This window comes from Kogia breviceps, chromosome 14 (genome assembly GCF_026419965.1).
Source record: "Kogia breviceps isolate mKogBre1 chromosome 14, mKogBre1 haplotype 1, whole genome shotgun sequence".
In the NCBI taxonomy this organism is placed as follows: Eukaryota; Metazoa; Chordata; class Mammalia; order Artiodactyla; family Physeteridae; genus Kogia; species Kogia breviceps.
In genome coordinates, this window is record NC_081323.1 from 81339533 (window position 1) to 81353587 (window position 14055).

Below are 14055 nucleotides of genomic sequence, written 5' to 3' on the forward strand. Positions count from 1 at the left end.
AGAACCTAGCCCAGGGACAGCCAACGCAGGCTCGCAGGCCACCTCGCCTCACCCCACACCCCTGGCACTGCTCAGCCACAGCATCAACCCCCCACCCTCAAAGGGCCCAGGCGTGGCCTTACACCTTCTCAACCCAGCATTCCTGGCAGTCAATTCCCTTTGATCAGAGATGCTGAGAAACCTGGCACCCAGCTGTGACCCTAACCTTGGCTGTAGAGCACCAGGCACCGTCTGATTATTTCCTGTGTCACCCAGGGCAACTCTCAGAAGGCAGGACCCCTGCCATCTCCTTTTCTGGTGCTTCCACCTCACTTAGTCATGGGTGGCAGGGGAGGGGAACCCAGGGACAGATGACTCTCCTAGCGCTTGCTCGCGACTCTCTGTGTGACCTTGAGCAATGACCTCTCTGGCCTTGGTTTTCTGATCTGTAAAATGGGGGTGATATTCCCACCACCTGCTTCCGTGAGCTGCTATGACAGAAGGGAGGTGGCAGCATCTATACGTGGTATCTGGCACAGCCACCCAGATGCTCAACACCGGCATTCTCAGATGCCCCAACCCTGACCCCTGCACCCACCCTAGGAGAAGAGGACTCCCTTCCTCCCTCCCCACCATACCTGGTGCCCGCCACTGCCCCATCGTTCTTCCCAAGGGGCTCGTCCAGCTCCACGCCACACCACTCGCCCTTGGCAAAGTCTGTCTCCCCGACGTACCGTACCACTCCGGTCTTCGTACCACCAACCTATAGGCACACAGAGAGACTCGGGTCCAGAGGATGCAGTGGGAACTGCAGAGATGGCACAGGCACCCAGGTGCCCGGGCTCATCCCACGCCTCCCTTCCAGTGTGCAAGGGCCAGGGGAGATGAGGGGGAGGCCCAAGGACAGCTGCGAGGGGTACAGGTATAAACAGTGCTTCCCAGGGCTGTCCCAAGCAAGAGCTCTGGAGTCAGAAGGACAGACCTGCATTCAAACCCTGCCACTTACAAGCTGTATGAGCTTGGGCAAGTTACCTAACCTCTCTGAGCTCCAGCATCTTCGTCTGTCAAAATGGCTTTGGTGAGGATTAAGTACTAAATGTGCAGTGTCTGGAGCATACTAGAGTCTCAGTAAATGTTATCCTTAAGAATGGTTTAGGGGGTGGGAGGGAGACGCAAGAGGGAGGAGACAGGGGGGATACATGTATACGTATAGCTGATTCACTTTGTTATAAAGCAGAAACTAACACCATTGTAAAGCAATTATACTCCAATAAAGATGTTTAAAAAAAAAAAAAAAGTTTAGGGAATTCCCTGGCAGTCAGTGGTTGGGACTCCACGCTTTCACAGCCGAGGGCCCGGGTTCAATCCCTGATCAGGGAACTGAGATCCCACAAGCCAAGCTGCATGGCCAAAAAGGAAAAAAAAAAATGGTTTGAATGGGGGTTGCCAGGAGTTGGGCAGGAAGGGAAGTGGGGAGTTGTTGTTTAATGGGAATACAGTTTCAGTTTCGCAAGATGAAAAAGATCTCTTGAGCAACAATGTGAATGTACTTAATACTACTGAATTGTACGCTCAGAAATGGTTAAGAAGGTAAATGTTATGTTACGTGTATTTTACCACAATTAAAAAAACTCAGGACAGGCCAATAATCCGGAATATTACTGTAACAATGATTTTTAAAACTTTCAATTCAAGTTTTATATATATACATAAAGTTTTATATATATATATATATATATATATATATATATATATATATATATATATATGTAAATACTTCCAAAGCCTTAAAAAACCCTGTAAGTTTCTCCACCTCTCCCCAGAAGCACTTTCATTCACTCTCTAAGATGAAGTTTTGGGTGTTGACCTCCATATTTCTAAATGACATGCTAATATTGCTACCTGTCAAGTTTTCGATTTGGGGGTGACATCCATCTACGTCTCATCAGGGAGAGTGTGCATCACCAGGCCGCACACAGCCCTACTGGGTTCCTACCCCTGCCACGCAGTGATGGCTTCATTTTGATCGGACTCCAGGTCGACGGTGCTGGGACTAAGCAAACCCTACCCACAGACGCGGACGGGCAGAGGCAGATACTTTCCCCTCCCAGCACCAATTCTTCCCTACAGGTAACAACTGCCTTTTATGATTGTTCGCCTAGTTTTTATGGCCCTTACACTAACTTAACCTAAACTCTTTCAACTGCCTACATCTCCTGCCAAGATGTTCAGAAGCATTGGGAACTCCCTCAAGTTCTTTCTGGAGAAGACGCTCCTGGAGCTGGGTGCCCCCCTTCTGCATGGCCGTCACCCCAAGGCCACCTGTCACCATTGTCCTGAGGAGTCCCTCCGCCTCGATCCTGGGATGGATCTCCCATTTCTGGGACGCAATATCTTCCATTTTTCCTGGCTTATTCACTTATTTTGGTAAAGCACCTCCTTCCATTGCTTTCTTTTTTTTTTAAATTAATTTTTACTGGAGTATAGTTGCTTTACGATGTTGTGTTAGTTTCTGCTGTACAGCAAAGTGAATCATTATACATATACATATATCCACTCTTCTTTAGATTCTTTTCCCATATAGGTCATTACAGAGTATTCAGTAGAGTTCTCTGTGCTATACAAGTAGGTCCTTATTAGTTATCTATTGCCTTCCATTGCTTTCTAACAAGAGGTGCAAGAGGAAGTAAAATATTTGAGCCTTTGCCTATGTGAAAATATTTTTTATTCTGTCCTCACTTTCTTTTTTAATTGAGGTAAAATTCACATGACATAAAATTCACCATTCTAAAGTATACGATTCAGTGGCTTTTAGTACATTCCCAACCATCACTGCTACCTAAATCCAGAACGTGTTCATCAGCCCAAAAAGAAACCCTGTACCCAACAGCAGTCACTGCCCACTCCATTCCCCCTCTCCCCAGCTCCTCTGCTAGTTTCTGTCAGTATAGCTTTGCTTATTCTGGACATTTCCTATAAATAGAATCATACACTATGTGGGGCCCTTTGTGTCTGGCTTCTTTCACGTGGGAGAGTGTTTTCAAGGTTCATCCGTGTTTATCAGTATCAGCACTTCATTCCTTTTTATGGCTGAATAATATTCCACTGTACAGATTATACCATATTTTGTTTATCCATCCATCCGCTGACGGACATTTGCGTTGTTTCCACTTTTTGGTTATCATGGATAAAGTTGCTGTGAAAGTTCATGTACAAGTTGATGTGTGAACACCTTCAATTCTCTTGTGACTGTGACACACTCTTGAACAAGAGTCTGGCGGGGTCTCTTCCTTCAGAATTGAGAAGTCTCCCTCTGTGTGTTCTAGCATCCTGTGTTGCTCTTGAGAAGTTCAAAGCCATTCTGAGTCCCACGCCTTTCTGTGAGCCCATCTTCTCACTCTGGAAAACTGCAGAACTGTCTGCCTGTCCAGGGTTGTACAGTTTCACAAAGAGGAGCACCGTGCCCCTTTCTATCCATTTTCTTAGGCTCCCAAGGGCCCATCCAACCAAGAAATGCTTGTCAACCCTGGAATTTTCTCAGATTGCTTATTTGACTTCCACCCTTCTCTTCCTCTGATCGTTTTGTGTTTCTCTCCTCTTTTCCATCTGTCTTTTGGCTCTACTGTCTGGGAGATTTCCTTAAATTTATCCTCTAGTACTTCTGTGATGTTTCTTATATCTGCAATCAGATTGTTCATTCTCCAGAGATTTTTTGTTGAATATCCATATTTATATCCCGTGGCCTTCTGTTCAGATTTGATACTGGTATCACCTTCTCTTAGTTCTCACAGGACCGGCCACCTTCCCCAGAGAAGCTTCTGTGCCCTCTGGAGGGTGCAGGCTTGGCCGCCAGTGATCTAGGAGCTGAGTGAGGGAGAAGCCGGTGGGAATAAAGGGGCTCAGCTTTTAGGACAGACATGTTCATCTAATCCTCCCTTTTCAGTCCAACATGCCAGGGGTTCCCCCATCCAAAGACTCCTTCCCTGAACCTCTCATGAGAAAACCACTCATCCCAGACGCCTGCTGGAGGGGCAGTCACCGCACGGAGAGGACCCCAGGCAGCGAGGTGGAGTCTGAAGATTTTTTAAACAACGTCAGCTCCATTTCCAGAGGCCACCGTACGGCTGACTTCCGATCCTTGGGGGGCTTCTGAGGGAAACACTGATTGCTTCTCTGCTTTCCCCACGGCTGCCTGTGCACTGGGTTGCACTGGGTTTCCAGTGGTATTTCTGCTGTCTCCTCTCCTGTTCTCTTTGTCCTTGAGGGTTTAATACCTTTTTTTTTTGTTTGTTTGTTTTAAAGCCCTTCACTGTCATTCTCGTGCAAATTCAGGAAAGGGTGAAAATAAACGTGTGCATTTATCTACTGTGTTTATCTGAACCAAAATAGGACTTTCTAAATGTTACCTTCTCTGACACCCTTAAGTATGCCTCAGGTGTGCCCGAAAGGAACCAGCTCCCTAATTAAAACTCACTCTATTCCCACCATTTCTTAAGGACTGGCTATGTGCCAGGCGCACTGAAGACATGAATTCTAAACCTTGCAATTCAGGAGTTCCCTGGTGGCCTCATGGTTAGGATTCGGCACTTTCACTGCCGTAGTCCAGGTTCAACCCCAGGTTGGGGCACTAAGACTCCGCATGCCCCGGCGCACAGCAAAAAGACAAAACAAAACAAACCCCCAAAGCCATAAGGGAATACTACGAACAATTACATGACAACCAATTCGACAACCTAGAAGAAATGGACAAGTTTCCCCCTCACCAGACCCCACTGCATGTGTGCCAGGCCCTGCCCTCCAAGGTATGAGACCTTTCCCTTCTTTCTTTTTTTATTATATTTAACCTTGTCTTTACTGTAAAAAATTAATATTTTTTAAAGATGTTGCTTTTTTATTTTATTTTTAAATAAAAAGATGTTGCTTTTTTATTTTACTTTTAAATAAAATAAATTTTATTTATTTACTTATTTGGCTGCATCAGGTCTTAGCTGTGGCACACGGGATCTTCATTGCAGCACGTGGACTTCCCCCTAGTTGCGGCGCAAGGGCTCAGTAGTTGTGGTGTGTAAGCTTAGTTGCCCTGCAGCGTGTGGGATCTTAGTTCCCCGACCAGGGATCGAACCTGCGTCCTCTGCATTGGAAGGCAGATTCTCTTTTTCATTTTTTTTTAAAGATTTTTTGATGTGGACCATTTTTTTAAAGTCTTTATTGAATTTGTTACAATATTGTTTCTGTTTTATGTTTTGGTTTTTTTGGCCCAGAGGCATGTGGGATCTTAGCTCCCCGACCAGGGATCGAACCCGCACCCCCTGCATTGAAAGGCGGATTCTTAACCACTGGACCACCAAGGAAGTCCCTAACAGACTTTGCTTTATAGAGATATTTTAGGTTTCTGGAAAATTTGAGCAGAAAATACAGAGAATTCCCATATATCCCCTCACCTCTCGCCCCTACAGTTTCCCCTCTTATTAACACCCTGCATCAGCGGGGTGCATTTATTACAATGGTGAGTCAACAAACTGTTATTAACTAAAGTCCATAGTTTACATTAGGGTTCACTCTTGGTGTTGTACATTCTATGGATTCTGAGAAATATATATAATGACTCGTACCCACCATTATAGTATCATACAGAATAGTTTCACTGCCCTAAAAATGCTCTGTGTTCCACCTGTTTATCCCTCCCTCCCCTACCCCTTGGTAACCAATGATCTTTTACTGTCCCCAAAGTTCTGTCTTTTCCAGAAGGCCATACAGTTGGAATCATATGGTACGTGGCATTTCCCCACGGGCTCCAGTCACTTAATACTACGCATGTAAGGTTCCTGAATGTCTTTTCGTGGCTTGACAGCTCATTTCCTTTTGGCCTTGAATAACACTCCACTGTCTGGATGGCACCGTAGTTTATTTATCCTTTCACCTGCTGAAGAACATCTCGGTTGCTTCTAAGTTTTCATAATTAGGAATAAAGTTGCTAGAAATATTTGTATGCAGGTTTTCATGCAGATATGTCAACTCATTTGCGTAAGTACCAAGGAGCAGGATTGCTGAATCGCATGGTGAGAGTGTTTAGTTTTGTAAGAAGTGGCCAAACTGTCTTCCTAAGTGCCTGTGCATTTTGCAGCCTGGCCCTCCCCAGCAATGCACCAGCGTCCCTGTAATTCCACTAAGGGACTGTCCCTCCCCACACCCCCAACTGGGCGACAGGCCGGGCCCCAGTCTCCGGAGGCATGAGCCCCACCGCCTCCTTTTCCAGCACCTGAGGCTTATCTGTGAGGCTGGAATCCCCGCTGGCCTGGGCCAAACACCGACTACATCCCGGGTCTCATAAAACAAGGGAGGTGGGCAGATTGAATTTATCTATTTCTCCGGGATTTTCCTCTGAGGAAGTTAAAACAGGTGACTTGTTTAAAATAAACCCATGCGTCTCGCCCACAAGGACAGACAGCTCTGCCATCAGGAGGCTGGGGCAAGTCCCCCCGCCTCACACGACAGCCATGAGGGTCCAGTGAGGGGCTCATTTCCAAGGCCTGGGGCAGCACCGGCTGGGGCGCTGTGGCGGAAGAGAGCAAGCGGGGAAGGAGGGGGTCCTGGTAGGAAAGAGGCTGCCCGGGTGAGACGGGCAGGTGAGTGGTGGCTTTGGGCCATCTTCAGGGAGATGAGGGGACAGAGGTGAGCAGCCCCTCTCGATGATCCTCCCTGACCGTGTCCACGGTCGCTGACCTGAACAGCTAGTGACAGACATCTGGGGCTCAACTAGCTTTCGCAGCATCGACGTCATACACGTGGTACCTCACTCGCTCTCAGGACCACCCGGCAGGGCCGTGAGTCATTCACTGAGCAGGAGGGTTTGAGCGCCTTCCTGGCACCAGGCTCTGTTGCAGGCACTGGGGGTGCAGCCATGTGAGCAAAACACCCCAACCTTCCTCGTCAGGGCGGGAAGCAGACAGCCCAGCAGTAAGTGAGTAAATGCTGTCATTCCAGGGGGATGACAGGGCTACGTGGAACAGCGCCGGAGGGCCCCGTCTCCAAGAGGTGACCTTGGCGCAGAGGCCTAACGGAAGCGGGACAGTGAACTGTGGGGAGCCCTGGGGTCAGAGTCCCAGGCGGAGGAGGTCAGCAGGGCACAGGACAGGCACTGGCCTGGTACGGGAGCAGAGAGAAGGAGGCCAGGGCGGCCGAGCGCAGCCAGGACGGAGGGCGAAGTCGGATGAGACGAGGGTGGGCAGGCAGACCACGAGGGTCTGGGGGCCGTGGGAAGATGGGTGGGTTTTATCCCACGTGAGATGGGGGCTCCTGGAGTGTCGGGCCCTGAGTGGGGGCAGGGAGACCCAGGAGGGGGCGGTTCCATTGCTGGAGAGAGAGGAGCTGCCCACAGAGGTGGCAGGCTGGGGACCGATTTGGGTGTATTTTGGAGGCAGCACCAGAGGCCTGATTATGAATCACGTGCTCAGGAGGAGAGAAAAACAGGACGTAAGGCCAACTGCCACGCTCCTGGATTGGTCTGCTGGAGACACACGTGTGTCATTTACTGAGATGGGGAGGGCGTGGGAGGAGGGGAGAGCAGGTCGGGGATGGGGGTTGGGTGTGTTATAGTTTGAACTGTGTTCCCCAAAAAGATATGCTGAAGACCTGACTCCCACGAGTATGAGTGTAACCTGATTAAAAAATAGGGTCTCTAACGGGAGCTCACTGGTGGCCTAGTGCTTAGGATTCCGGGCTTTCACTGCCGTGGCCCGGGTTCAATCCCTGGTTGGGGAACTGAGATCCCGCAAGCTGGGCGGCACAGCCAATAAACAAACAAACAAATACATAAATAAAACCAGTGTCTTTAAGATGTGATCACATTAGGATGAGGTCATTAGGGCGGGCCCTAATCCAGCATGACTGGTGTCCTTAGAAGAGAAGAGACACGGAGGGGAGAAGGCCGTGTAAAGACTGAGGCAGAGATTCAAGAAATGCACCTATAAGCCAAGGAACGCCGAGGAGTGCGGACAACACCAGAGCCCAAGAGAAGGGCGTGGAGCAGATCGTTCCCTTGATCCTTCAGAGACAGCATGGCCCTGCCAACACCGGGAATTTCAAATGTCTAACCTCCAGAACTTGGAGAGCGTACGTTTCTGTTTTAAGTCACCCAGCTTACGGTCCTTGTTACAGCAGCCATAGGAAACCAATGCAGGTTAAGTGGAGATGTTGACTAAGGGCTTGACACACGAGACAGGAGACGGAACCCTGGACAGTGTGATGCCCACATAGGCTTGGACGGTCCTAAGTCACGGGCCTGGATGGTTCCATCACGGGAGAGACAAGCTGAGGCTGGAGTTCTGACCTGATGCTGGGAAGAGGAAGAGCAGGGAGGTAGGAGGAGCCAGGGGAGTGTGTGGAATCCCAGGAGGTGAGGGAAGAACGTGCTTCTAGAAGGAGGCAGGGAGATGGTGGCCGATTCTGCTAAGAGGTGAAATAAGATGAGGGCTCCGATTCTGCTAAGAGGTGAAATAAGATGAGGGCTGAGAATGGACCATCGTACTTGGAATGTGAAGGGCCCTGGTGGCCTTGCCGGGGGGAGTTCCCTAGAGTGATCGGTGATGGGGAGAGAGCAGGAGGTGCAGAGCACGGTCACGGGCACGGACGGGCCTCTTAAGGGGCTTAGCTGAAGGGAGGACAGAGAAATGGGCAAATAGCAGGAGGAAGACAAGGGGTTGGGGGAGAGTCGGGAAAGGGGGAATGTGCAGGGGAGGAGGGAGGCTGTCTGCAGGGGGCGGGTGGGAGGGGCTGGCCTCGGACAAGAGCTGGAGGTTGGGGCCCTGGACTGGACAAAACCAGCTGGAGGGAAGGCACAGTGTGCAGACACTGGCGGCTTTGGGGGTGGACAACAGCCCCGTTCTTCCCGGGAAGCACAGAAGAGTCAACCAGCTGAAACGTGGGGGAGGGGCAGGTGTTGGCAATTTTTTGGAGAGAAGATGGTTATGAATAGTACAGAAGAAGAGACTGAGGGTCAGAGAGGCTAAGCGGCAGGTAGTGAGTGGCCCAGCTGACTCCCCCAAGTAGGTCTGCGGGCCTCGGGTCCATCCTCTCCCCAGCCCAGCACACGGGGGAATTGGTCATTTGTCCTCCCAGGCACGTGGATACTTTAAAGAAAAGGTGGGAGGGGCCAGACAGAGGCGACTGCACAAACTCAGGCCAGAATTACCCGACTGTGACCCTAGGAAAAAGGGAGACATTTCAGCACTTCCCTGGCAGTCCAGTGGCTAAGAATCCACACTTCCACTGCAGGGGGCACGGGTTCAATCCCCGGTCAGGGAACTAGGATCCCGCATGCCGTGCAGTGTGGCCAAAGGGAAAAAAAAAAAAAAAAAAGGGAGACATTCTGGAGTGTTCCTAGCCTGGGGTCAGTCTGGCCATCCAGCCAGAAGCCCGATGACACACAGAGGAAGCAGGAGGCAGCTCTAAGTACCTCCTGGGCCCCCTGCCTTACCTGGCTCTGCCCCCATTAGCAGAGCCTGAACACGGAGGTCCAGCAGCCCTGTGTGCTCGGTGGGCCACCGAGTCCCCTCCTGTTCACCCCTCCCGGCTCCCAACAGACACCAGCTCCCTCTACCTGAGCACCCAGGACAGCAGCCCCCGGGATGCCCCCTGGCCCGTCCTCACAAACCTCTCCCGTCTACAGCCCGGCCTCACACTGGGCATCACAGCACTTGCCCCTCAGCTGTGAAGACTCCGGGGTGAAGAAACAACACCCAGAGCAAGGAAAGAAAACCAGCCTTTCCCGAGGGCTCACTACATGCCAGGAGTCTTCCTTATTCTATTTATTTATTTGTTTGTTTATTTATGCCACGCCATGGCACGCGGGATCTTAGTCCCCCTATCAGGGATGGTACCCACGCCCCCTGCGGTGGAAGCTCAAGAATCTTGACCACTGGACCGCCAGGGAAGTTCCCTTCCTTATTCAATTTATACAAATCCTACGAAATGGGAATATCAGGCCCATTTTAAAGATGAGGAAACTGAGGCTCAGCACCCTGCCCTGAGACACTGCTGTGAGGGGCGGAGCTGAGCTCACGCCCAGGCCTGTACACCCCAGGGGCCACCTTGCAGCCTCTACACTACGGATGGCCCCGCTGGGTGTCTGTTCTCAGCAGAGTGGTGGGAACTTGACCTGGGCCTGAGGAGAGAGGGAGACACCTGCAGAGAGAAAAACCTCGCTCCTCATCTCTCAGGAGGCTGGTCCCACACGGCCCAGGCCAGCCGCCGAGAGGGCAGCAGGCAGGACACAGGCCTGCAGAGCACCTCCCCACCCAGTGCAGAGGGGCCAGGCTGCTCAGACTGCGTCGCGGGCTGGTACGCTCTGGCTTATCTGCAAGGCCAGGCTGGCACCGGCAGGGAGCTTTGGAATACGCCGGGAGAGGGTGCCAGAAGTACAGGCGATTCCCTGCGAAGGTTTCTTGGTCCACCCTCCCCAGGATGCTTCTGTGGCCAGTACGTGAAGGGACATAAAGGGGCAGAGACTTCAAGTACTTGGAGGTGCTCCACTCAGATCCCCTTGCTGCCCTGCCGTGCGGAGCCCCTCGCCTGGGATGGGACACTCACATGCGGTGACTGAGCGAGGCCGGGGCAGAAAGGCCCGGACACGCTGGCTCAGCATCGGGCGCTGTGATGGGAAGTCTCACCCCAGAGCTGCCCCAGGTTGGCCGAGACTCTGTCTACAGTCTGACTTCTCCCTCCGCCCAATCTCTCACAGAAGTTAAAAGCCCTGAGAAACACCCCAAACCCCACCTTGGCGCCTACTTTTGGAGAACCCGACCCTCCACAGCAACCTATGGGCCATCGGACATCTTTGGGGGTCAGAGCGCTCCCACACCCCACTGACATCCTCTCCTTGCGACTCTGGCCCTGGGGCACCTCTTGGAGCCACAGGCAACCAGCCAGGCCTCTTCCTTCCTGAGACAGCCTCCTCTGGTCCTTGCTAATCATACCCCATGCTGGCAACCGTAGCTGACCAAGATACTTCCAGCCCTCCACCTGGACTGCTGGACCCACTCGGGATGGGGGGGGATACAGAGGACATTCCAGGACTGGTAGATAGAAGCCCAGAGCTCCTGTTCCAGGCCAGCCCATGATGTGCTGTGTGACCCCAGGCAACCGCTCACCCTCTCTGACCTTCACGGTCCTTCCCTGTACAATGAGTAATTAAGGCCCGGTGGTCTCTGCCCCAGCAGGCCTGTCTGAGTCTGGATCAGCCCCCGGGTGGGGCTGTCTTCCTACCCCTCTTCTGTGCCACCAGTTCTCAAGCTGCCTTTCTACGTAGTCCCGGTTCCTGCTTCTCCGTTAATTCCCCTGGCATGTCTCTTCTCTTCTGCGACCTAAATCCCAAACTAATGGCTGGCTCTAGAGTCTGCCGCACCAGCCCTGCTGCCTCTGGAGCAACATCCCTAAAACCACGCGGACAGACCCACTTCCTGGGATGGACCCTCGGGACCACACCTTGGGACACACACACAGCAGCTATGTCTCAGGCCAGCTAGGCAGCCGAGTGCCCCCATAGGCTCCCCGGGCCTGGAAGGTGCCCAGGACCAAAGGGAGTGGTGGGTGTTCCCAGGCAGAAGGAAATGGAGAGGTGGCCTGGGGTGCCAGGGTCCCACCAGGCTGGGCCAGTGGGCCTGAGTCCCGTCTCAGCTGTGCCAGACATGTTCCAAAAGGCTGTGTGTCCTTGGACAAGTCATTGCATCTCTCTGCTCCCACCTCTGCCATGCGCCCCAACTCCAGACACCCAGGATCCTTGAGTACCACCCAGTCCGAGCTATGGGAGGGAGGATTTCAGAAGAGGAAGTTGGGGCAGAATAGAATGATTGGATGCTGGAGGAATTTCAGGGATTAGCCAGAAAGGTTATCTCTGTGTGTGTATGTGTGTGTGCACGCGCGCATGTGCGTGTGCATGTGCATGTGTGTGTCCTGGGGCGGGGGAGGGGCCGAGGGCGGGAAGGACAAAGGCAGGACAATGCAGCTCTGCCACTTCCACTCTGGGTGCTGTGGGAAACTCAGGCCTCCGATTCTCATCCTCAGCCTGTAAAATGGAACAAGGAACGTCTGCGTCGTGGGCAGCTGGGATAGTAAGAGGTGAATCCATGCAGCTCAGTGTGGAACACTCCAAACCACACCTGAAAATTCTGCCAATTTGGCTCTGGCAGGCATGTGACAAGATTCCCAGTATTTAAGGGACACTATTCCAGGAAGGTCAGGCATGTTCCCCCTGTGTCACCCTCCCAGGGGTTCCTCCGGGGGCCAGGGCCCCTCAGGGTTGAAGAGGAAATGGATTCTCTGTGTAAAGTCCTTGGCGCAAGGCTCCACTCCCAGCAAGCACTCGGCCAGTGAAAGCCAAGGACGTGCAGGCCGACGTGAGCCGCTGTGTGACCTCAGAGAGGCTCCCCGAGCTCTGAGTCCCTCCCTGCGCCCGGGACCCCATGGCCCGGGGAGAATGCCCACCCTTCATGGACTTTAATGCTGATACCAGCTAACACTTCACAGAGCTTACTTGGAGCCAGACCACCTTCTAAACACTACATATGCAGCAGGTGAACTTTTTTTTTTTTTTTTGGCCATGCTGTGCGGCTTATAGGATCTTAGTTCCCCAACCAGGGATCAAACCTGGGCCCCGGCAGTGAAAGCACAGAGTCCTAACCATTCAACCGCCAGGGAATTCCCAGCAGGTGAACTTTTATCCCCATCTTACAGGTGAAGAAACTGAGGCAGAGAGAGGATAAACAACTTGCCCACGACTATCTGGCGAGTACGCGGACCTCCTGGGGTAGTGTTGAGGCCCAAATGAAACCAGGATCCAGAGGTATCACTGAAGAGCAGCATAACTTAACAGACATAAATTCTGTTATTTATGTCCAAAAAGAACAAATGTTGTTCATGCCTTTGACCCGGGTCAGAAGCAGGTTTGTGGCTGGTGAAGCTAAACGTAGCTTAGGTAATCAGAGCCCCTCACAGACACCAGCCTCTCTGGAGGCTCTGGGTGGGGAGGGCCCTGACAATACATTCATGGGATCACGTGATTCGTAAAATTTGCGAAAGCGATATTTTTTGTACTGTTGTTTCCTAAAAAGCCCCCATCCTCAAACTGTATAAACTCAGGCCTCTACCTTCATTCATGTCCAGGATATAATTTGTTAAAGGGAGGGGTAGGGATAGGAAGATGATGGGTCAGGTGTTCACAGAAGGCACAAGGGAGAAGTAGCAAGTCCCAGGGTCGGCCGAGCCCGCTGGATCCTGGCTGTGCACAGCGGCCCAGGCCGGAGGACTAACCCAGGGGAAGCTGTGGACCAGGGTGGGGCACGTGGGGCTCCATCCTTGAGGTGAAAGTAAACCCCTCCTCCAAATTCCTCTCCCCAACCCCCCAGAGTCCAAGCGTGTCCTGTTTCCAGGGCAGACACAGTTGATGGGTGAAGAAAGGAACGAATGGCCCAGCGCCTCCTGGCTGAGGGGCCCTGGGCAGGTTGCTTTCCAGGGCTGAGCCCAGTTTCCTCATCTGTAAAATGGGGAGATAACACCCACTGCGTAAGGCAGCGGGGAGAACCCAAAGAGACAAGGTGCGGGAAGTGCTGGGCATGGATACGCCCCGGAGAAAGCAGTGTTTCAAACCAAAGGATGCAACCCAGTCTCAGGCTGGGAAGTCACTGGGGCCGTCTGCTGCTACTGCCAAACCCGATGGAGGGCTGCAGTCTGGCGGAGGTTTCCAGAGCGGGGCCTGCCTCCTGACAGCTCGAGCGCCCCCTGCTCGGTACGTCCAGTTCTCACTCCCTGAGCGGGGAGCAGGTGCCAGGGGAGCTCCAGGCAGGATCACACCGGGGTTAAGTCTCTCTCCTCTCCCGACCTGAGGTGCAGGCAGGGATGGTCAATAACCCTTAGCGGCTCCGCCTCCCACCTCACAGGGCACTCACGTGGCACTACGCGGGTCTGGCACAGTCAGAGCCCTTGGTAACTGCGACGCCACTTCCATGGCCAGCAGCTTCTCAATGATCCCAACGGAGGTATCACATGGGAGTTATCTATGCCCCTTTTGCTGAATGGACAGAT

At 52.4% G+C, this 14055-nt stretch overlaps 1 protein-coding gene across 2 annotated transcripts in view; it reads right to left on the minus strand.

Moving 5' to 3' along the window:
- Nucleotides 1–14055, minus strand: part of CLIP2 (CAP-Gly domain containing linker protein 2) — an 80358-nt gene that overhangs the window by 30604 nt on the left and 35699 nt on the right. For both annotated transcript variants that reach the window (XM_059038381.2, XM_067012281.1), the window contains exon 4: nt 618–742. In XM_059038381.2, the coding sequence (XP_058894364.1) occupies nt 618–742 (125 nt within the window). The remainder of the gene's footprint in view (nt 1–617; nt 743–14055) is intronic.